Source organism: Trachemys scripta, chromosome 3 (genome assembly GCF_013100865.1).
Source record: "Trachemys scripta elegans isolate TJP31775 chromosome 3, CAS_Tse_1.0, whole genome shotgun sequence".
Lineage (NCBI taxonomy): Eukaryota > Metazoa > Chordata > Testudines > Emydidae > Trachemys > Trachemys scripta.
Window position 1 is genome coordinate 149,724,831 of NC_048300.1, and position 22,106 is coordinate 149,746,936.

The 22,106-nt window shown below is 39.9% G+C and overlaps 1 protein-coding gene across 1 annotated transcript in view; it reads left to right on the top strand.

Moving 5' to 3' along the window:
- The window catches only part of COL9A1 (collagen type IX alpha 1 chain), a 95,809-nt gene that overhangs the window by 11,338 nt on the left and 62,365 nt on the right, over window positions 1-22,106 (top strand). The window contains exons 5-12 of the mRNA XM_034766225.1: window positions 513-909; window positions 9,343-9,426; window positions 10,395-10,415; window positions 11,841-11,915; window positions 12,423-12,458; window positions 12,567-12,629; window positions 18,215-18,268; window positions 20,035-20,070. Of these exons, the coding sequence (XP_034622116.1) occupies window positions 513-909; window positions 9,343-9,426; window positions 10,395-10,415; window positions 11,841-11,915; window positions 12,423-12,458; window positions 12,567-12,629; window positions 18,215-18,268; window positions 20,035-20,070 (766 nt within the window). The remainder of the gene's footprint in view (window positions 1-512; window positions 910-9,342; window positions 9,427-10,394; window positions 10,416-11,840; window positions 11,916-12,422; window positions 12,459-12,566; window positions 12,630-18,214; window positions 18,269-20,034; window positions 20,071-22,106) is intronic.

The window sequence follows — 22,106 nt, forward strand, 5'->3', positions numbered from 1 at the left end:
CAAGTAACCTACTTCTGCTAAAGCAATTGCTAATATATAATAAATGGTTATCGTTGGATAGATCAACAAAATGTGTTTGAAAAAACAATCATGGAAATTTAGAAATGAAACAGTTCTGCATTGATTAGAAAGAGCATTATAATATCACAACAGATTTAAAAAAACAGGATTGACTGGTTGGTTTGATAGGCCATAGGTGCACAGGACTATTATAGAAGACCTTGATTTAATTCATAACATCGGCCTCTGATTGCTTGAGCCATCATGGGCAGAGAGCTTGGCATGAACATTATGTAATGTAGGAAGAGCCCACACTGATGAAGCACAGTTCCTTTTGCCAAATGAGGAGCAACACGAATGTCTCAAAAAGGGTTCCCCTCAAGTTCTCCTCTGCAGAAGGATAGTAGTTGTAGTATGGTTCCTTTGAGTGATGGACTCTTATTTCTCTCAGAGATGATAGTCATAGAGGACTCCCCTCCAAAAACCAATCTACTGTGCTTGATCCTATACAGGTTTTTGTATCCCAATGGATTGCCTGATGAATATTCTTTTCTAACTACATTTCGGATGACTGGAAGCACACTTCAGAAAAGCTGGAGTATTTGGCAGGTCCAGGATTCGTCAGGAAAAGAACAAGTTGGAGTGAAGCTTAATAGTCAAACAAAGGCTCTTGAGTTTTCTTATAAAGGGCTGGATGGAAGTCTCCAGACTGCAACCTTTTCACATTTGCCTTTTTTGTTTGATTCCCAATGGCACAAGGTTATGGTCAGCGTGGAAAAGAGCAATGTCACGCTTTTTATTGACTGCATTATGATAGAATCCTTACAGATAAAGCCCAAGGGAAAAATCAACGTGGATGGCTTTGCTCTGCTGGGAAAACTTATAAATAATTCTCAAGTTTCAGTTCCGGTAAGTTTCAAAATCTTATATCACAGAAAAAGTGCTAGAAAATCTCTCTTGTAACATTTTTTCTGGTGAACATATCTTCAAATATCTTGTGACCAACTAAGGGGTTTTAAAAAGTACAGACTAATTTAGGGTTAAAATTAAGTTTTAGCTCTTTATTCCAACAAAATTGAATCAAGTCAGGCTTAAGATATTTTTGTTGTCAACCATATTATTTTTGTGAGAAGGCTAAATCAAAACCAAGGCATAAGTTTGAAAGGATGCAGTGCTTGGCACAAGACAGGCCTTGAAAACTAGCAATAAGGTGCACATTTTTAACAGAGAGGGTAATTAACCATAGGAACAAAATTACCAAGATGAGAGGTGGATTCACCATCACATGAAATCTTTCAATCAAGTCTGGATGTCTTTCTAAAAAATAAGGTCTAGCTCAATCTGAATTTATGGCTGGTACAGAAAGTACTGGGTGAAATTCTATGGCCTGTGTTATGCAGGAGGTCAGATTAGATCATCATAATAGTCCTGTCTGACCTTAAAAGCTATGGAAAACAACATGCCTTGAATATATGTCACAGATAATACCCAATTTGATGGACTATTAACCCTAAAAGTTTCATTTATCTTGCACTAGTATATGTTTCTACCTGCCTTTTTTGCGTTCTCTTTAAACCGAATAAAGAAATCAATTGTTGGCGGGTGGGGGGGAGGTGAGGTTCTAAGCATTTCACTCTAATTGACTATGCTGTATACTATATAAATACCTCAACATTCTTTGTTATTTAGGGGGTCCAAGACACATTTAAATGTGTTGTTGGAATATATTACTTAGAGTAGTATAATTTTAAAAAGAAATAAATTGAGTTTCCTAGTCTCCTTTTCCAATATTTATCGTACAGAATAGCTTGGCTTTTTATTGGTGTACTATAAAAATATGTTATTTTAAGATAAATTATTTATCGTTTGTTGTCACTATGATTGCTAAGGAGAGTTGCTGGTATAGCTCTGTTAGAAAATTATGTTGGCCTTTGAGCCTTTACAAGGATTTATGATCAAGGTTACTGTTACGTTTTTCAGTGGCTAAAAGTTCATGTGGCTTTACATTGTATGCTATCATTCTTTTTTATCCAAGGATAAACCAAATAATCCATTATAGAAACTAAACAATACAGAGTACATTATAGTTTGAAAATGGAAAAAAGACCCTCTTGAAAATAGGCCTTGCCAATTGTTTGTGATAAAAATACCCACCCATTAGCCCCTTACTGTTCAAATTCTAAATGCTCCGTCTCAATTCTCAGATGAGGTAAAACTGGTGAAGCTCCACTGACTTCAAGTGAGTATCTGGACCCAAAGGATCTCAAAGATATTTAGTCATCTAACTCCTGTGGATTTCCCCAGTCTCCTAGTTATAATTATAGGTCAGTTATATAAACCAGTGTTTTATCATAGGTTAGCTACAAACTTATTCCTGTTACTGAAAACAAGAAAGGAATAAAACTTCAATAAAATAGTGATTAATTGACTGTTGCTACAAAGTGTTGAGCTCCCATAGTTCCCACTGGTTTTAGGGAATGGAGGATGTACAGCACCTCACTGTAGGCACTTGCATTTTGCTGGAGCTAACCCCCAAGCTGCAATCATAGAATCATAGAAGATTAGCATTGTAAGAGATCTCAGGAGGTCATCTAGTCCAACCCCCTGCTCAAAGCAAGAGCAACTCCAACTAAATCATCCCAACCAGGGCTTTGTCAAGCCGGCCCTTAAAAACCTCTAAGGATGGAGATTCAACCACCTCCCTAGGTAACCCATTCCAGTGTTTCACAACCCTCCTAGTGAAATAGTGTTTCCTACTATCCAACCTAGACCTTCCCCACTGCAACTTGACACCATTGCTTCTTGTTCTGTCATCTGCCACCACTAAGAACAGCCTAGCTCCATCCTCTTTGGAACTCTGCTTCAGGTAGTTGAAGGCTGCTATCAAATCCCCTCTCACTCTTCTCTTCTGCAGACTAAATAACCCCAGTTCCCTCAGCCTTTCCTTGTAAGTCATGATAAGTCCCCTAATCATTTTCGTTGCCCTCCACTGGACTCTCTCCAATTTGTACACATCCCGTCTGTAGTGGCGGGACCAAAACTGGACATACTCCTACTTAATTTATATGTTTAAATAGGTTAACCAGTCTGACCAGTTAAATGGCATGTAACATCTAAAAGGCAGCTCTTATCAGCATGCAATGCAGGGAGGTGGATTTGTTCCATAGCGCAGATTAGGAGAATTGCATAAATGTAGTGTGCTGCAGCCAATGGCCTGGGTGTTGTAAAAGATGTTGCCTACATTTTTTTCTACTTGTGTTTATGCTGTGTATTTGAAGTTCAAAAGGTGGAACTCCTGTTACAAATGGTCAGTTAACACAAGCAATTGATGTACTGAAGTAGGGCCTTGAAGAAGCAGAATCAGATTGAAAGAATATAGGTGGGGAATCCTGCAATGAAAAAGAGACATAAAGGAAGTGAAACTTAGAAAAAAAAAAAAGAAACGGTACCAGATGGGTTCAGAATGTACAGAGTATTCTTGGTTTACTTTAGTATAAATTCAACAAACAGCAGATAACATGCTACCTATCAGATACAGAGATGTGGGCAGTCAGGCCTAGTGTTTAGAGCAGGAGTTGGTAACCGGAAGAAGGAGCCCAGGGTCAGAGCCAAAGGTCAGATGCCAGAGCTGGAAATCAGGAATTGGACCCTAGAATAAGAACTAAAGTCCAAGGCCAGAGTTGAAGTCAGGAATGAGGGTCAGAAGCTGGTTCCCTGAGAGTGAGGAAGGGGTGGGAACAACTATGGGCTTTAAACAGCCAGCACCCTGCCGCTGTTCTTAAGAGCAGGCCTGCTGATCCCCTCTACCAGTCAGGCAGTCTGACCAATCAGGTGATTCTGCTGCAAGCCAACTCTGATTCGTCTGAGCCTCCTCTGTTGCTCACTAGGCAAGTGGAACTAGTGGTCTCAAGCTCAGCTACAAGCTCTTGTAAACCAATATGAACATAACAAATTAGTAATCTTACAAGACCCATCTGTGTTACCTGCCCTTCCTACCATGGGATCCTCTCCAGTTTTTTTATATATTGTAGTTGCATACAGACCCCTCCATCTGCATTTTCTGAGAGCATGAATTTGGGAGTGTGAGCATTTCTCCCATTGCCACTATTTTAGCACAGATTTTCTCCAGTCTCCCTGAGAAAGAGGCTCAGTTAAAGAGCATCTTGCTTCCACTTTTCCTCCAGGATATTATGAATTCTCAGACCTTAAAACTCAGCATGTCCAAAGGAAGGGGCATAAGGCTGGTACATTTATCAGTGTTTCTAACAGTTGTAAGATATATTGATAGGACAATCTATAGGCTAAACTTCACAGAAAACTGGAGCTTAATGGAGAATAATATTTCTCTTGTGTGTATGCAATGAATATAGTGTAAAAGAAATTGGAACACAGAACATACCTACAATCCTAGCTCCACTTATGCCAATGGGAGCTTTGCCATTGATTTAAGTGGGGCCAAGATTTTACCCCTAATGTTGAAAGAATGCTTATATATGCTTAATACAGCAAATACTTTGCTGAAGAACAGTTGAATAGATTCATAGACTTTAAGGTCAGAAGGGACCATTATGATCATCTATTCTGACCTCCTGCACGACGCAGGCCACAGAATCTCACCCACCCACTCCTGTAACAAACCCCTAACCTATGTCTGAGTTACTGAAGTCCTCAAATCATGGTTTAAGGACCTCAAGGTGCAGAGAATCCTCCAGCAAGTGACCTGTGCCAGTGTATAAAGTTAACCCTTCTAATATATAAATCCCCTTCTTCATGTAAAGACACTGTTTACAAGAGTTCAGTTCAATATAAATTCCAATTACTAAGGCTGCCATTGATTGTTCTGGGAGCCCCAGGCATATATGAGCGATAATCTGGTTTTAACTTCACTCAGTAATTACTCTAACTGAGGCACCTCATGTTTCTGAATAGTCTCAATTTATTTTGTTCATTTGTGCTGGTGATTTCCATTTTTCGCCTGCTATTTAGCATGTATTTTCCTCCCAAACTCTCCCTTCTCACATATTCCGAGTATCCAGTTGCATACTGAAACACCCCAATACAAAACACTGATTTTCTGTAAACTACATAGAAGAAGATTGTATTGCAGGATTATACAGTGTAACTCTCATGAAAATTGACCTTACATAACCCACATTAAAAATACCACTGTTTAGGCTGTATATCAAAGAATTAATGAAAGGACCCAGGGGGTTGATTAACTGCTCTTTTACACTGATGTAAAATCAGTGATTTAAGTGAGAGGAGCATCAATAAAGATCAAAAGGATCTCAATACAGATCTGATTAATTGTATTTTTACAGCTGTATTTCCCTTTGAATCACCCACTAGATGGCAATAAAACCAATGAGGCACACACATGTCAATTCACTGAACAGGTAGTTCAACAGATTATAGAAAATGTTTTAGATTTATTCTAAATGCAGTGGAACACATTTTCTTAAAGCATATTAGACAGCTAAATGTTTCAGTTGGAGTTGGCTCTTGTGCTATTGTACAGCAAATACTACTTTGGAATCTCAGGCCTCATTTAGATCCCACTTATGCTTAAGCTACTTCAGTTCTTGCACAGCACAGATAAAACAGTAGCATTTTTGGCTCTATTGTTAATGTTTTGCAAGCCTGTTGGCATTTTACAGGCATTTCCAGATCGCTTAAGGGATGAGATCATGTAAAGAAAAATAGAACTAGCCCAAATAATATATATTTGCTATTTAAATATATAATAAATTAACCTCCCTAGCAATATTGGAAAATGGATGTTAATCTATTAACCATTTAATTCCTATAAAACACTAAATTATTGCATTTATAAGACACCAATCACTGTAGTATCTAGGCATTGTAAAATGGTGTGCTTTGCATGTGGTTACAAAAGAATTTTGAAATGAATGGGTTGTAGCAGACCCTGGGCATGATGAAGTAATCAACTGACATTAGGGCCCAGTTAAACCATTTCCATCACATACCCATAATTCTATAATACAGGCATATGAAATTAGATATTCTAAATCAACCATACTAAAGATGAGAGTGACAAGATTTAGTGTGTGTGTGTGTATATATATATAAAAAACATAGTGGTAAAAATCACACATCATATACTGCAATTGCTTTAAGTATAATATTTGATAGAGAGAATGATTCAGAAAAGAATCTTTAGCTAACCATAATTAACTTTGTGTGCAACCTTATGCAACTTACTTTTTTCTCAGGTGTATAATCCCCTGGGCATTAATGGGGCTGCATGCATGAATAATTTCTATTTACATGAGTAAAGCTTGCAGGATTGACCCCTTATTTTCAGTTTTTAAAATGCACTTGTCGCCATGTCTCTTTCACATATGACTCCATTATCCATTGCTAAAAAACACAAGAAAATAGTGAAATGAGAAAAGCTATTTTAATAGGCTTAGTTTATATTAGTTCTGACATCTTCATGTTCTTTTCTGAGCACCTCAATTCTACATTTCTCCCCTAATAACTCTTTGTACTGAAGTATGTGGGAAGAAAGTATGACAAAGTATCCTCATATGTGTGTAAAGCACCCTCAAAATATTTCTCTGAGGCAAGGAAAACAGTGTCATCCTTCATGACCTGTTCAACAGAATATAATCCATAGTCAGTTTGGTTATGACAGTTTGGTTATGTGGGAAGAGACTTATAAAGCAAGGCTGGGCTGCAGTTGCTCTCTTTAAAAATGGTCACTCTCTTTTCTTTAATGGGCTCCAAGCCAGCTGTAGCTTTGAACAATTCACTCATAGTTAAACTTTTTTTTTTTCATTTTAAAAACAGCTTTCATCTAAGCCTAGTTATACATTACATCCAAAAAATAACATTAAGGTTGCAAAGTCAAGTATTCAAAAGTTAGGAAATGCCAGAATTAAGGGTGCCAGTACAACCTTAATTTGCATCCCCGTCTCCCTTCGCCTTTGGGAGTCTGTATTATGATATAGTCTTGAATTACATGGTCATTTTTTCCCACAGGACCCTTCCTCATTCAGTGAATGGTAGTTATTCAGTGTTTTTGTTTAATGGGGCATTTCTATGGTGCTGTCACCATACTATCTGAGCTCTTCACAAAAATGAATGAATGCATCTTCACTACACCCCTGTGAGATTATCTGGGGAACTGAGACATAGAGCGATTAAGGTCAAAGTTGTCAAGTATTCACCAATTTTGGATGAACAATTTGAGAAACTGAGGGCCTGATTATTTTGTGTTTAGCATTAGTTAGCACTTTATATGTCAAACCACAGCTCCCATTGACTTCAGTTGGAGCTGTAAGTGCTCAACACTTCTGCACATCTGTCCCCCACACTGGGCACCCAGAAAATGAGGAACACACAGTTAGTGGCCAAATATGAAAATTTTGATTTCGGTGACTTGCCCAGCATTGCATAACATCTCTGTGGCAGAGGCAGGGGTAGAATCCAGTTCTCCAGAGTAACATTCAACTGCCTTTAGTTTAAAAGACCATGCTTTCGCCTCCTAAAATCCCCTGCCTCATTCACTACACACCTTCCAATTTCTGCAATAAATGAGGCAGGGGTTCTACAGACAAGTCTCCTTCAGTACGCAACCATGAATCATTCCAAAAGCCTTTCCATCTTGTGCACTGAATGAGGCAGGGATCCTGTGGAAAAAAATAGCATGTGATCATGTAATTGAAAACTGTAGTATCATGCATACATATAAGGACCCAATTGAAATTTGTACATGACAACCCTTAATTCTGGCATTCACTAATTTTTCAGTGTTTGACTTTGCAGCCCTAATATCAAGAACAATAAAGATTTGATTGCAAGAATTTCAGTAAAGGCAGAATCAAAGTAAAGAAGAATTCTAGCAATTTTATGGAGGTGGCAATTAGCAAACTTGAGGACATAGATGTGATAGTAAAGGACTTCAATTTCTGAAGCATTAATAAGGTACAGTGTATGGAGTAATGTGGAAATGAGGAAGTCAACATAAGGAACCAGATGGGAATGGAGGGATCTAAGAAAGAGTCAAGGGGGATGTAAGCTGGGTTCTGGCTGCATAGAAATCATGACCAAGATTGAAGAGGACAATGAGATTTCCCAAAGGGAGCAGAGAAGATGACCAAGAAGCACTGAGGCATTAAACAGTGGAAGGGTTGAAGGGAAGATATGTGACATCAATCAGCAATAAGAAAGAATCAGGGAAACAGGAGCCTAACCAGGAAATGAAAGTCCTAAAGACTCAAACTTCTTCTTTGAGGTTCTCAGGAAGACCAGATCTTGACCTTTTCCATATTACGAGTATATTTTACAACAGAAAAAAGAGTCACGCTCCTTCCTTCCCATTCCATCTCGTCATAAAGAAGGGAATGTTGTGACCCCTTCACCTGTTTTGCAGCCTGAAAACACATGGAATAAACCATTCATTAGCTCCATGACCACAAAAATCATGTAGAATGAGATGGGAAAATGATCTAAGATCTCACAAAAAGAGGTGTACTAATATAATTTACATGGATGTACCTGTATTTAATGTACCATATGGTACATTACATACCAGAGGACATACCTCTGAAGCTATTTACTGCATCTATTCACCCAGTCATTTCCAGCAGAGGGTATGTAAAGTACACTTTCCACATCTATGCAGACACATAAAGGATCAGTTGTTAGTTCTTAGAGGCAAAGAAGTGGTTTTATTTCTGGGTCATTTTACAGAGTCAATGTGAAAATATTGAAGAAGATGTGAAATCTCACAAAGGTATATCAGCCCGCCCCAGAATGTTTCTAGTGTATATATGATTCAGGACTCTAGAATTCCTCCTTCTTAGGTCTTCGACTCCTGCATTCATTGTCAGACCTGTCATTCTTTATCCTCATAACTTTCTAGTCCTAAGGAAATCATTTTGTGAATGTGTGTTCATTAATAAAACAACTTCCACAGCATAATATAAACATGAAAGAGCACTTGTTCTTGGACATGACCAACTGTAGACTTCCTTCTCCCTTAATTCCTACAACAGGTTTTATGCCCCTTTCTAAATACACAAACAGATGCTAGAGCAAGGGAAGAGCTGAAGGTAACTAGCCGGTCTGTTTTAAAGAAGTAAGCTCCATAATCTGATACCATTCAGTTGTTGAGCACCTGCTATTTATGCTTAATGTTCCAGGAACTATAAGTGTTATATGTGTTATATATCCCTTTGACTGTAATCATAGCTCTTGTTTTCTACTACACAACTTTTAAAACCCAGAGATGGCTGATCAGAGTGTTCTTGTTATTCAGACCTGGCAAGCATGAACATCTGAAATAAATTAATCTCATTTTATCCCCTTCACTAGTTTGAAATCCAGTGGATGCTGATTCATTGCGACCCTCTGAGACCACAAAGAGAAAGTTGTAGCGAACTTCCAGCCAGGAGACAGGTAAGGGGCTTCCTTGCCCTTACATTCCTAATATTTATACTATCATTGGGTCTACGTCTTCAACCTTTTCCTCTGGGTCGCCGGCAGTTATCGGTCTCCTCATTTTTCTTAAGGTTATAGATGTCTATATTTAACATGAGAACTTGTGGCACCTTAGAGACTAACAAATTTATTTCAGCATAAGCTTGTTCTCTGTATGTATAAATATCTTCTGTCTGTGTGTTCCACTCTATGCATCTAAAGAAGTGAGCTGTAGCCCATGAAAGCTTATGCTGAAATACGTTTGTTAGTCTCTAAGATGCCACAAGTACTCCTGTTCTTTTTGCGGATACAGACTAACACGGCTGCTACTTTGTAACCTATATTTAACATATGTATCTGGGATTTGGTTCCTTTCAAAACGGTCTCATGGTTTTAACTCTTTTCTTGCTTTCTTACTTTTTTCTTATCAAACTACCTGAGGCAGAGAGATTTAAAATGTGTGCCTCTGTAGGGAGTGGGGCTCTTTGCAAGCACCATGGCCTAGCTTTGCTTTTCTCTCTTGGTAACTCATTCAGAAAGTTAAGGGATTGCTGCTGAGGACCATGGTCAGAGCAGCAGCAGCAGGGCAAAGGGTTAAAGGAGCTGGTGTCATTCAATCCCCTCCTTCCTAGCATTCAGATTTCCTCCAATCCCCATTACCCTCCTCTAAGGCCATTAATAAACAGAAGAAACAGATGCCTGAAGCAGGGCTTACCTTTCTGTTGCTGCTAGTGGAGTCACTTGGGGGGAACTGTATGTCTTGCGGGTCCTAAAATCTATCAAGAGCAACAGAGTGGAAAACATTGCTGGCCAGCAGAGAAGTGACCATGACTAGCACTGCTCGGGGCAGGGGATCGTTACCTTTAGGGGTTTTTCTACAAATTATGTGCCTTTGCCTGGCTCAAGTAAGTTGTACACTTTTATTATACATTTCTTATTCATTGCAGATAAGCCAGACTGCCACGGAGGTAAGTTTTAAGGAAAGAAAGCCTGCTCAGTGCAAAGAGAAAGGGTCTATACAAAGTCCCTGGGAAGCTGAGGACAATCTCCTGTCCTCTTGCCTGGCATCTGATGCCTTTCAAAATCCAATAGTCTCATGGCTGGGTTGTCTTATCCCAGAAGTGGTGGCTGTAACTGTATTTTTTTAAAACTGAAATCACATTAGCATTTCTAAAGTGGAAAAAATAAGTTAAGCAAAGAGATGTAGATGCAATGGTTACAACTGCTTTGAACAGAACCTTTCTATGCAATGTGCCAATGAGCAGTGGTATGGCACGGTTTAAACTGCAAGTAAGAAAATCATCAGTTTAATAAGAACTTGAGAGGCTGCTCTAAGAAAGAAACATTCCTAAAATGCCAGTAACATTGGAAAAAGAGCAGGAAGGACAGGGGCTATAGCTAGGACTGCCTGAATGGGACCGGAGATTTCAGACTCTGGCAGCTCCTGCCAGACTGAGGGCATCACCTCCTCCTGTAGGGGCTTGAGGTTTCACTCACAAAGCCCCCATTGTGAGGTTTGCTTTGCCTGGCAGTTGGAGTTTAGTAATAAAGAAAACAGTCCAGTATATTATAGAACTCGAGGGTTTCAAACATTCTTTCAAAGAACGCGTTTCTTTGGGTTCAAACATATGCAGTGCCTGCTAACACCCCTCTCAGGAGCCCAGCCTGTGGAGAAGGCTAATTATAACCAGGATTGTAGATTTTAATGTACTTGTGAGGACAGGTAACAGGAGTTTTTTTATAAGGAAAAAAATGTTATTGCAGTGAATACATTAGTGAGAGCAGAGAAGGGCTGTATTTTTAAACTTTTCTTCCTAACACAAACTCTTAAGAAGAGTCTCTTCTGTTTAGGCTGAATGAGCTTGTTAGAATAGGTGTGGAGAATTTCAAAGCGTTATTCACAAAGAACATTATTATTTTTCCTTCACTGTTTTTATATTGATTTTTCAAGGGCCGGGCTAGTGAATTTCTGATGCGAATATTACCCCCAAACCTTTTGCTCTGCAAAGCCCAGATCGTACTGTACAGTTACACAGTGACATAAACCCTGGCATGCCTGTTTTGTGCAGTGGGTGAATGACAATAGACAAGGACAGGGAGTTTTTGACAATTTGTAATCCTGGTTCAGATTGCAATGGACATTTTGGCAGTCACTAAACAAGGGGAAATGCAATTTAGTGGGTCAACATGACAATTACTTTAATCATCAGGTGCACAAGACCAACTGTATGGTCAGCTAAGGGCCCTGGTAACTGAGGAGCCCACTTAGAAGCCTTTGGAAGTTCTTTCCCCATGGGCTGGTCTCCCCGTTCCTGTACCTTTACCCCCAAGTTGCTGCAGGTTTTCTGGGATCTGCCCACTGTCTAATTGCAATTTGTTTTATTCCTTGTCAGAGAGGCCCCCCAGGTCCGCAAGGCCCCCCAGGTCCACCAGGTCCACCAGGAGTTCCTGGCATCGATGGCATCGATGTAAGTGTCTCCCATGCATGAGTCACCACAGCTGGCAGCTAGGAATGCTTTCTGCACACACCTGAATTATTCTTACTACATTAGTATTTAGCTCTTGGGATCCTTTGAATTTGCAGCACTCTCTATTGTCCTTAATAACCTTCATAGGAATTATTGTTCAGCATCGGCTGAAACAGTAATGGGTGTGTGGGGTGGTGGTGGTGGGGGAACGGCAGTCTGGTAGTCTGTAAAAAGGATTACATGAGATTATTTATTACAGTATGTGATAGGAATCATATGCAATTATTCTTGATAATCTGTAAAGAACTATACAGGATTATTCTTGATAGCATACAGTAGGTCTATAGAATTATTCTGCATAATAGGAACTATATGGGATTACACAATAGAAGTGAATTAGGGATCATTCCTGATCATCTGTTTAACATTTTGCACATGGGTTTATTAGTGTCACCTCAGGACTCTACAGGATGCTGACTAAACCATTTCTCTTTTACATCCTGTTAGGGAGACAGAGGTCCCAATGGCCCCCCAGGTCCTCCAGTAAGTAATTTACATTGCTTTGCATTCGATCTTACAACAGGATCGACCCAGCTCTGCTTGCTTCTCACTCTAAAATACATTATTTCTTTGTCCATTTGAATCCTGAAGGGTCCGGATGGTGAGCCAGGCAAACCAGGTGCCTCCGGGATGCCAGGAGAGCCAGGAGCTGATGTGAGTAGACTTTGCCTTCTTTTTTGGAAAAATAATTAGTTCTAGGCTATTTCTGTAGGGAGGCAACCTCCTTCTAAGGTCCTTGGTTTAATTACAACCCAGATGGCCAGCCGTGCATGAGTGAAAGATCTGGCTGCCATTTGAAAGACTCTCTCTTACACACTGGGCTGGTCTGGGAGGTGGTTAGAGAGACTGGGCACAGGGTCTGGAGGACTGAGGTCCCTGGGGAGGACTGAGGATTCCAGCCTTTCCTTGTGTGATAACAGAGCAAGGATTGTTTGGAGTTACAGAGAAACAGCTCTCTCCCCCCTTGCTCTGGGGAGGGGCAAGAGCTGTGACAAGAGAGGAGTGTAAGTCAAAGGGGAAGGATTCGATTGGGAGGGAGGGACCTGGTGAAAGTCCCATGTGTGGGTGCCCATACTGTTCATCTACGTACAGCCTGAACAGACTCAGCTGCCACAAGGGAAAGGGAGGAGGAGTCGAGCTACTGCATGTGCTGGGGGACAGGTGGCTGCATCAGGGAAGGGCGCCCTCTCCCACCCTATGTCCTGTTGTAAACCAGGGTGTGCACACTGCCCTCCACATGGAGTCCAGGCTTTGGGAATTAATGGGAACCAGGGGCATTTGTGGGCAAATGAAAGCCAAGCAAGATTGGGGGGAGTGGTTTGAGCATTGGCGTGCTAAACCCAGGATTGTGAGTTCAATGCTTGAGGGGGCCATTTAGGGAACTGGGGTAAAAATCTGTCTGGGGATTGGTCCTGCTTTGAGCAGGGGGTTGGACTAGATGACCTCTTGAGGTCCCTTCCAACCCTGATATTCTATGATTCTATGAATGGAGTCTCAGCATCAGGACCTGCCAGGCAGCATCCTTCATTGGCTCCTCTCCTGCCTGCGGGGGTTCTGGGAGCAACCAGGGGAATCAGATCTGCTCTGCTGTGGGATGAGAAAAAGGAGAACAGCAAAGGAAGACAGAGAGACACTTCGAATTGCCCCCTACTGACCAACAGGAAAGGGCAAGACCTGTCTCTTGAAATAAGCAAGGAATCCATGACTGAGGCAATTTCTTCATTTCCAGTTGTTGTAACTGGTCTGCAGGGGGCGTTAGCAGTTTCCAGGATGTTAAGAACTAGGCACAGATTGTTTCACTTTGCCCTGGCTGTGGAAGCATCGCATTCACTTTTCCCATACAACTATAAGGGCAATTGGGGGCACAAACAGAGAAACTTCCTCTTAGGGAACATTGAGACAGAATGAAGAAAAGGGAGGTTATCTGTATGAGAGAGCCTAAAAAGACTAAATGGAAGACTCATGCAAGAAACACACTAGCATGTGAAGGAATAAATTTAAAATGTGATCCAATCCTCTGGAAATCAAGGGTTGTTTTGAGTCATTCTTCATGAGACAAGCTGTGATCTTTTGGTTTTTTGTTTTAGAGATCTGGAATTTACTGCTGAAGAGCAAACTTTTATTTTACATTATTATTTTATTTCATATTAGAAGAGCAGTGGATTGTGAACTAAAACAGCAGATAGAAAGCTCATGCACGGATTTAACATACTCATGAACTCAGTCAGAAATGGATATTTTTAAATCTTCCACCCTACAAGATGAACTGGAAAAAAAGTCTGTCACATATTTTTCAATATTTTCTGATTATGAAGCTTTATACTGGCTGGTCAAGCAATAATCTAATCTGAAAACTTTATGCCTTAAATAATAACCATGGACCATGGAAACACATAGTATAAGAAGAAAATAACCAGAGGATTACTGTCTGGTGGTAGTGTTAATCAGAAACACTAGTTTCTCAGTAACTTCAGATAGAATGCTAATGTAGCGTATAATGTGAATGTATTTGTTGTAACATATAGTTACAAAATTATTACAAGCTTTCAAGTGCCTTATGGAAACAAATGAGGTCCATTTTTTACAATTTAAATGAAGAAGGAGACTGTGCAAGTTTTTTTAAATATGGATTTTCATTATCCTTATATAATTTTAGAAAACCAAAATATAATATGAAAATACAAATTAATTTAAATACCTAAGCAGATGATTGATGGTCTTTACGAGTGTTGCTTAACACATCCCACTCATTTTATATTATATAAACATTTCCTCTAAATAGAATTTTTATTCCTCAGTAGCAATACATGACATTGTAAGTGCGAGAAAACTATTAGTATGTCACATTTAGCACATCCAAATTTGAGACAGCTAGCTATGTGGAACTGTTGTAAAGTAATGATTATGCTTTACTGAGCTGAAGCTTATGGATGGACTTTAACTGTGATCCCAGGAGAAACTGAATCCCAAGAGAAATAGTGACTTGAATATATATTATTCTGAAGTAAGGAGGACTTCCTTCCTTCCTTCAGAATAATATATGACTGTTACTGCCCTTGTAACTTTGTTTCTTCATGGGGAACAACACAAGGGCCTAAATAACTAAGGTTCAAGGGAATCTTATTTTGATGGAAAGCTAGAACAAATCCATTGTAGTTCTTTGCTTTGATGGAGTTGTCATATTGGTATTTATGTCTTATGCAAGGATTTAAGCACATTACTGTGTAGCTTATATAAAAATGTCAGAAAAATAATTTGTAATATTAAGACCTGACTCAGCAATTTTAAAGGGTGGAGAATTATATGGAAGTGCTTAAATTAACTTGAAAATGAAACATGCTGGAAGTTGATTGTTTTTCTGTAAAAGTATTCTGCAAAAGGTAAACTAAAAATTCTTATTAAAACCTGTTTAAGATTCAAAATCCATAATAGAATAGAGATTTGAACTTGCTAAAATTCACATTAATTTCAATATTCCAAATTGACTTCACTGAGTTGTCCCTGAGACCCTTTGTGTGCAAACTGAAAAACAATAAGCAAAGTCCAAATATAAAACCAAATATTTGAAAATCTTTTTCTCCTTTACTTTCCTGGCAAGACTCAATTTCTAGATTCTTTGTTTCCCCTTTCAGGACAACTCAGTCACCTAAACCACATCATTTTCTTGAGCTCCTCAGTTAAAACATAAGAACAGCCATACCAATGGTCCATCTGGCCCAGTATACTGTCTTCTGACAGTGGCTGGTGCCAGCTGCTTCAGAAGAAATGAACAGAACAGGGCAATTATCAAGATCCATCCTCTGTCATCCCATCCAGCTTCTGGCAAATAGAGGCTAGGGACACCCAGTGCACAGGATTGCATACCTGACTATTTTGGCTAATAGCCATTGAAGGTTGTGAACTTATCTAATTATTTTTTTAACCCAATTATACTTTTGGCCTTCACAACATCCCTTGGCAAAGAATTCCACAGACTGACTGAGTGTTGTGTGAAAAAATACTTCCTTATGTATGTTAGAAACCCGCTGCCTATTAATTTCACTGTGCGACCCCAGGTTCTTGTGTTGTATGAAGGGGTAAATAACACTTCCTTATTCACTTTCTCCACAACATTCGTGATTTTATAGACCTCTATCATATCCCCTCTTAGTCATCTCTTTTCTAAGCTGAACAATCCCAGTCTTTTTATTCTCTCCCCATATGGAAGCTGTTCTGTTTTAGGTGCTTTTGATGCCTTCTTGCTCCTGCATATACCCCAGTCTTATTGAATGAGTGAAAAATAGTAAAATGTAAATATGTTTACAGTTGAAGACTACACAAATTGACCTTAATATACACTCATTGTGCACCCAACTGGCATAGAATTAAAAATACCATGTATCTGGGTTTTTCATTTATACTGTCCTTCCTCATCCTTAAATTGCTGGGCCAGTTCTGATTTCTTTAATCTTGTTTTTCTCTTACAAATTATTCCACTGCCAGTTATAATAAACTGAACAAAAAATACTGCACAGTAATTGTCCATAATGACCATGTAAGCTCCAGAAAGTAAGTTAGCAGGAAAAAAGCCTTTTGGGTCACATACTGAATTATTAGAAACTCACCAAAGAGGAAAATATTGGACAAACATAAAAGCAAGGATTTTTTTTTATAGATTTCTTGAATTATTAAGCCACATAAAATGACTGAGGACAAATTAATCCTTACTGAACTCCCAGTTATAATTACCTTTTTTTTTTTTTTTTTTTTTAGTTTTAGTCAGAAGCACAAGTATGGCTTAAGGGCTAAATCGTGACCCAACCTGTATCAGCCACGTGACCCTTTAATTCAGGGAATAGTCTCAGCTGAATCTGTGTGGCTATCTCATTTAGCTTGAGGCAACCCCATAGTATTCCCCAGAGGCTGGGTTTATGATTCCACCCTCCTGGATTGCCATCTGTGAACATCAGGAAGCTGGATGAGGGATGAGACAGGGGAGGCCTACTCCAATATTTCTGTGTGGTATGAGGGCCAGTTCCTCCTTGGCTGAATGACAGGGACACTGAATGGTTTACTATGGCCTACAGAATGAGGTCATGGCTAACCTGGCCTCAGTAGAGCTGTTAGTCTGGGGACAAAAGAATTCCTGTCCTTTATCATTGCAATCAGAAGTAGAAAGGGGAGAGATCCTTCCTCAGAGTGCTACCACATACAATTGGGCCCTGCTCCCTATCCTTTCTTCCTCAACAGTAACCTCTTCAACTTGTTTTGGGAAGGAAGACAAGGGTGAGGAGATAAACAGAGGGCTGCTGTGAAGAGTGGTTTGGGGAAGTCATTTCCATCCTCTCCCTTCTTGCACAAAGCAGATGTGGCTTCTATTCCCCTTCCCCAACTCCCTAGGCCTAACTATCTTCCTGATTGGTCAGCCTGGTGTCTAGCTGACATATATAGCAAGTAAGTGGCTGCCATGTGCCTTATTACGTACATAGGGCTACCATTTGGTTCAAAATGATTGTACCTCTTAAGGTACATTTTTAATACTATCAACAATAGTCTATTTTGGATGCCTATGTGTAGCTGTTATTGAAGTTATGCTTTGAAGTCAAAATATGGCCTTATATGTATGGATAATCTATACAACATATGAACAGTATAGGTGTGGGTATAAATCTAATGTAGTACAGAGGCTTTTAGGGGGATGACTGACTGACTATTAATTTCCATATTCATATTGAGCTGAATATGAAAGGAAGGGTGGGACCTTTTCATTGGAGATCACCAAAAGGTCATCAATTTTTCTCATCTAATTTCAAACATTCAAGTATCCTTTTGAGATACATTCTTGAAATTAGTTCCAGTTTTTCACTATGGACAACTGATTATGCAGGACAAACATAGAAATTTGACATTTTAATCATAAGTCACAAAAGTTTATCTGTCTAGCAATTCAGAACATTTCTCTGATTTGGAAAAATTTAAGGGAATCTGAGGTCACCTGTTCTTACTAACTGGAATTTAGACAAGGTTAGTGTTGAAGGCAATATAACCCAGGTGATGATAATAATAGCCACAAACTCTCACCTTGAACTTTGGCAGAATTTGGATATGGATTAGAATTTTGTAAATCAGCTTCATCTCTGTATTTCACTAAACTATTTGCATTGTAAGACAATTTCACAGTGATTTATATTTTAAAGAGTTTTCTGTTGTGATTAACGAAAATATGAGTTACATTAATATGTTACACTTTATTTCACAAGGGACTGACAGGCCCTGATGGATCGCCTGGCCCAGCTGGACCCCGAGGACAAAAGGTAAGAATGAAGTCAGATATTAAGTCTTTGATGCATTTTTTACAGGCATACTTATAGACTTTTTCATAGAATCATAGATTATCAGGGTTGGAAGAGACCTCAGGAGGTCATCTAGTCCAACCCCCTACTCAAAGCAGGACCAATCCCCAACTAAATCATCCCAGCCAGGGCTTTGTCAAGCCAGACCTTAAAAACCTCTAGGGAAGGAGATTCCACCACCTCCCTAGGTAACCCATTCCAGTGCTTCACCACCCTCCTAGTGAAAAAGTTTTTCCTAATATCCAACCTGGACCTCCCCCACTGCAACTTGAGACCATTGCTCCTTGTTCTGTCATCTGGTACCACTGAGAACAGCCGAGCTCCATCCTCTTTGGAAACTCCTTTCAGGTAGTTGAAAGCAGCTATCAAATCCCCCCTCATTCTTCTCTTCTGCAGACTAAAAAATCCCAGTTCCCTCAGCCTCTCCTCATAAGTCATGTGCTCCAGTCCCCTAATCATTTTTGTTGCCCTCTGCTGGACTCTTTCCAATTTTTCCACATCCTTCTTGTAGTGTGGGGCCCAAAACTGGACAAAGTACTCCAGATGAGGCCTCACCAATGTCAAATAGAGGGGAATGATAACGTCCCTCGATCTGCTGGCAATGCCCCTACTTATACAGCCCAAAATGCCATTAGCCTTCTTTGCAACAAGGTCACACTGTTGACTCCTATCCAGTTTCTCATCCACTGTAACCCCCTAGGTCCTTTTCTGCAGAACTGCTGCCTAGCCATTCGGTCCCTAGTCTGTAGCAGAGCATGGGATTCTTCCGTCCTAAGTGCAGAACTCTGCACTTGTCCTTGTTGAACCTCATCAGATTTCTTTTGGTCCAATACTCTAATTTGTCTAGGTCCCTCTGTATCCTAGCCCTATCCTCCAGCGTATCTATCACTCCTCCCAGTTTAGTGTCATCTGCAAATTTGCTGGGGGTGCAGTCCACGCCATCCTCCAGATCATTAATGAAGATATTGAACAAAACCGGCCCCAGGACCGACCCTTGGGGCACTCCGCTTGATACTGGCTGCCAACTAAACATGGATCCATTGATCACTACCCATTGAGCCCGACGATTTAGCCAGCTTTCTATCCACCTTATAGTCCATTCATCCAGCCCATATTTCTTTAACTTGCCTTCAAGAATACTGTGGGAGACTGTATCAAAAGCTTTGCTAAAGTCAAGGAATAATGAGGGTAATAAGACTCTACAGTCTTTTCTAATTAGTATGGAAGGCAATCCCGACTCAGTTGGACCCTCCTTCTGAGACACTGAGTACCCTCAACTCCCATTGACTTCATTAGCAGTTGAAAGTGCTCAGCATCTCTCAGGGGGTATTCAGCCTGTTGCATGGTTGGGCCCTATAATAGCTGCTATCACCATACGTAGCCAGCACCATAGCTACAAAACCTCAGTTCCTCAACAATTCAAATGTAGGAACTTTCAACATAAGAACACTAATACAGAGTAAAACAAAATGTTTATTTTGTTTTAAAGAGAACAATTCAAAGTTATAATATTTATGATCTGATTCCCTGTCCTTTTCTCACTCTGAGTAGAAATTTCCACTGAATTAAATGGGACTGCTCGATTAAGTACTAGTCAACGTGAGAAAGGATTGCAGAATCTTTCCCTTAGTACATAGCCTTCAAGAACTATATCTTCCTAAATGTTGTGTACAACACCAAGAGTGGTATTATAGCTTGACAAATAATAATACTTTTATTATTTGCAGGGTGAACCTGGATTGCCCGGAGGCCGTGGACTTCCAGTAAGTCATATATGAATGATTTTAATTGCTAGATAGCATGATGGAAAACAAGAAAATCTCTTAACTTAGTTCTCAAGGAACTCTGAGGTAATAGAGTAACACTTTTATTTTTGCATTGGTACAGATTCAGTTATTCAAAGGCATTTAAGGCACATGCTTTAGAAAATGGAGTCTCTAGTTGATGGAATTGATTTTTTTTATAACCCTATTACAAAGAGTTCATTTCATTCAGAATAACTGATTTATCTGCATACTCTAAGAGGAAGGAGAATTTCTGTGAATGGATCAAAGTTTTTGAGAACATATTTTCTAACAATTTCGATCTCTTTATGGAAGTGAAGAAGAGCCCTCAGCCAGGGAAGTCCATGGTTTACATGGGCATGTTAGCCCAAGAAGGGTCAGGTTTCAGCTCCTTATCACTATATAAGTTTAAAAGTTTGTATGACTGAAATATGAGTGCATGAGAGAGCTTTTTTTTTTTGATGGTGAAAGACACAGCATAATGTGAGAAGAGGATTTCAAAGAGAACTGTTCAGTTTTGAATTCAGAGAGGGCTAAGTATTCAGGTTTGGAGGCTGAGAAGAATTGTCAGGTTCAAGACCTTCCAGAATTGAAGAACTGGATGTTTCTAGACATAGAGAAACTGAGATTGTAAAGGAAACCCTTTAAAAAGCTGGGAACTGGAACAATTGGAGGGTATCGTGTCCTGATATATGGCTTCAGGAGATTAAGAATTGATCCTTCCCTGAGACTGGAATTGTTGGGACTAAGTATTAGGTTTGCTCTATTCCATCTTGATCCACAACTTTGTAGCCCTGACTATGTTTTCATTTTTAACTGTGACTCATTAATTTTTACTATTATTTATATACAGATTCACTCAAAATGCTTAGGCATAAAAGAAAATGTATTCCTTATCTTGAAGAACAGCTTACATTTAAAAATGTTCAAGCTTAAGGTACATCATTCCATGCAGATATATTCCTTTATTTTCCAAGGATACATGTTCGTTAGCTGGAAATCTGAAATGTAGGACAACTGGAGTACAAACTTGTGACAGCTAGTGGGGTCTGTGTATCCATAACATAAGCAAACCATGGTTACAGAAATAGCAAAACTGAGAGGGCTGCTAAGCAGATTGAAATAACTGTTTTGGGGGGAGGGGAGGATTTGCCAGTTATTCAGCAGAGTAGATGGTGAAATGATTGCTTAGGACAGTGGTTTGAATTAGCTGCAAAACTAAATAGATAGAATGAAGGAGACAGCTTTAGGTTGCCAGTTCTGTTACTCAGAGAATCAGAAAGAAGTGTGTAAGAAGAAATTTACCACTTGAGGTGAAAAGTGACTATGAAAAATTAAAAGATGCATTAATGGAATTATTTCAACCTAAAATACATGGTAGTGGAAGCTGGGATGCATTTCTATAGATGTGAAACTTGGGGAAAGTATAGAGCATTTTAACTTCATCCAAAGGGAACCTGCAGAGAATGTTGGTTTCAGGACAGAGTAATAGGAGTGCCTGTTGGAAAGGTGGATGTCAGAAATGTCTTAAAAGGATTTCCCTTCCTTTGGAAGCGGAGTTACTACTGTGAAAAAACATCAAGAATGCATCACTATAAAGGAAACCTCAGTTGTTCAACCTGCCAGCTCCACTAGGAGTGGAATTTATTTGGTCTATAAGAGTAGGGTTACCATATTTCAGCAAGCAAAAAAGAGGACGGGAGGAGCCTCGCCCTAGCCCCGCCCCTGCCCCACCCACTTCCCACCCCCCTCAGAACCCCCAACCCTCCCCCCCGCTCCTTGTCCCCTGACTGCCCCCTCCTGGGACCCCTGCCCCTAACTGCCCCCCAGGACTTTACCCCCTACCTAAGCCTCCCTGTTACTTATCCCCTAACTGCCCCCTCCTAAGACCCCCCCCCAATGCTCCCCAGGACCCTACCCCCTACCTGTACCCTGACTGCCCAAAACCTTATCCACACCCCCAGCCAGACCCCCCCCTCCTCTCCCCTGCAGCTTGAAATCACTCCCCTCCTCTC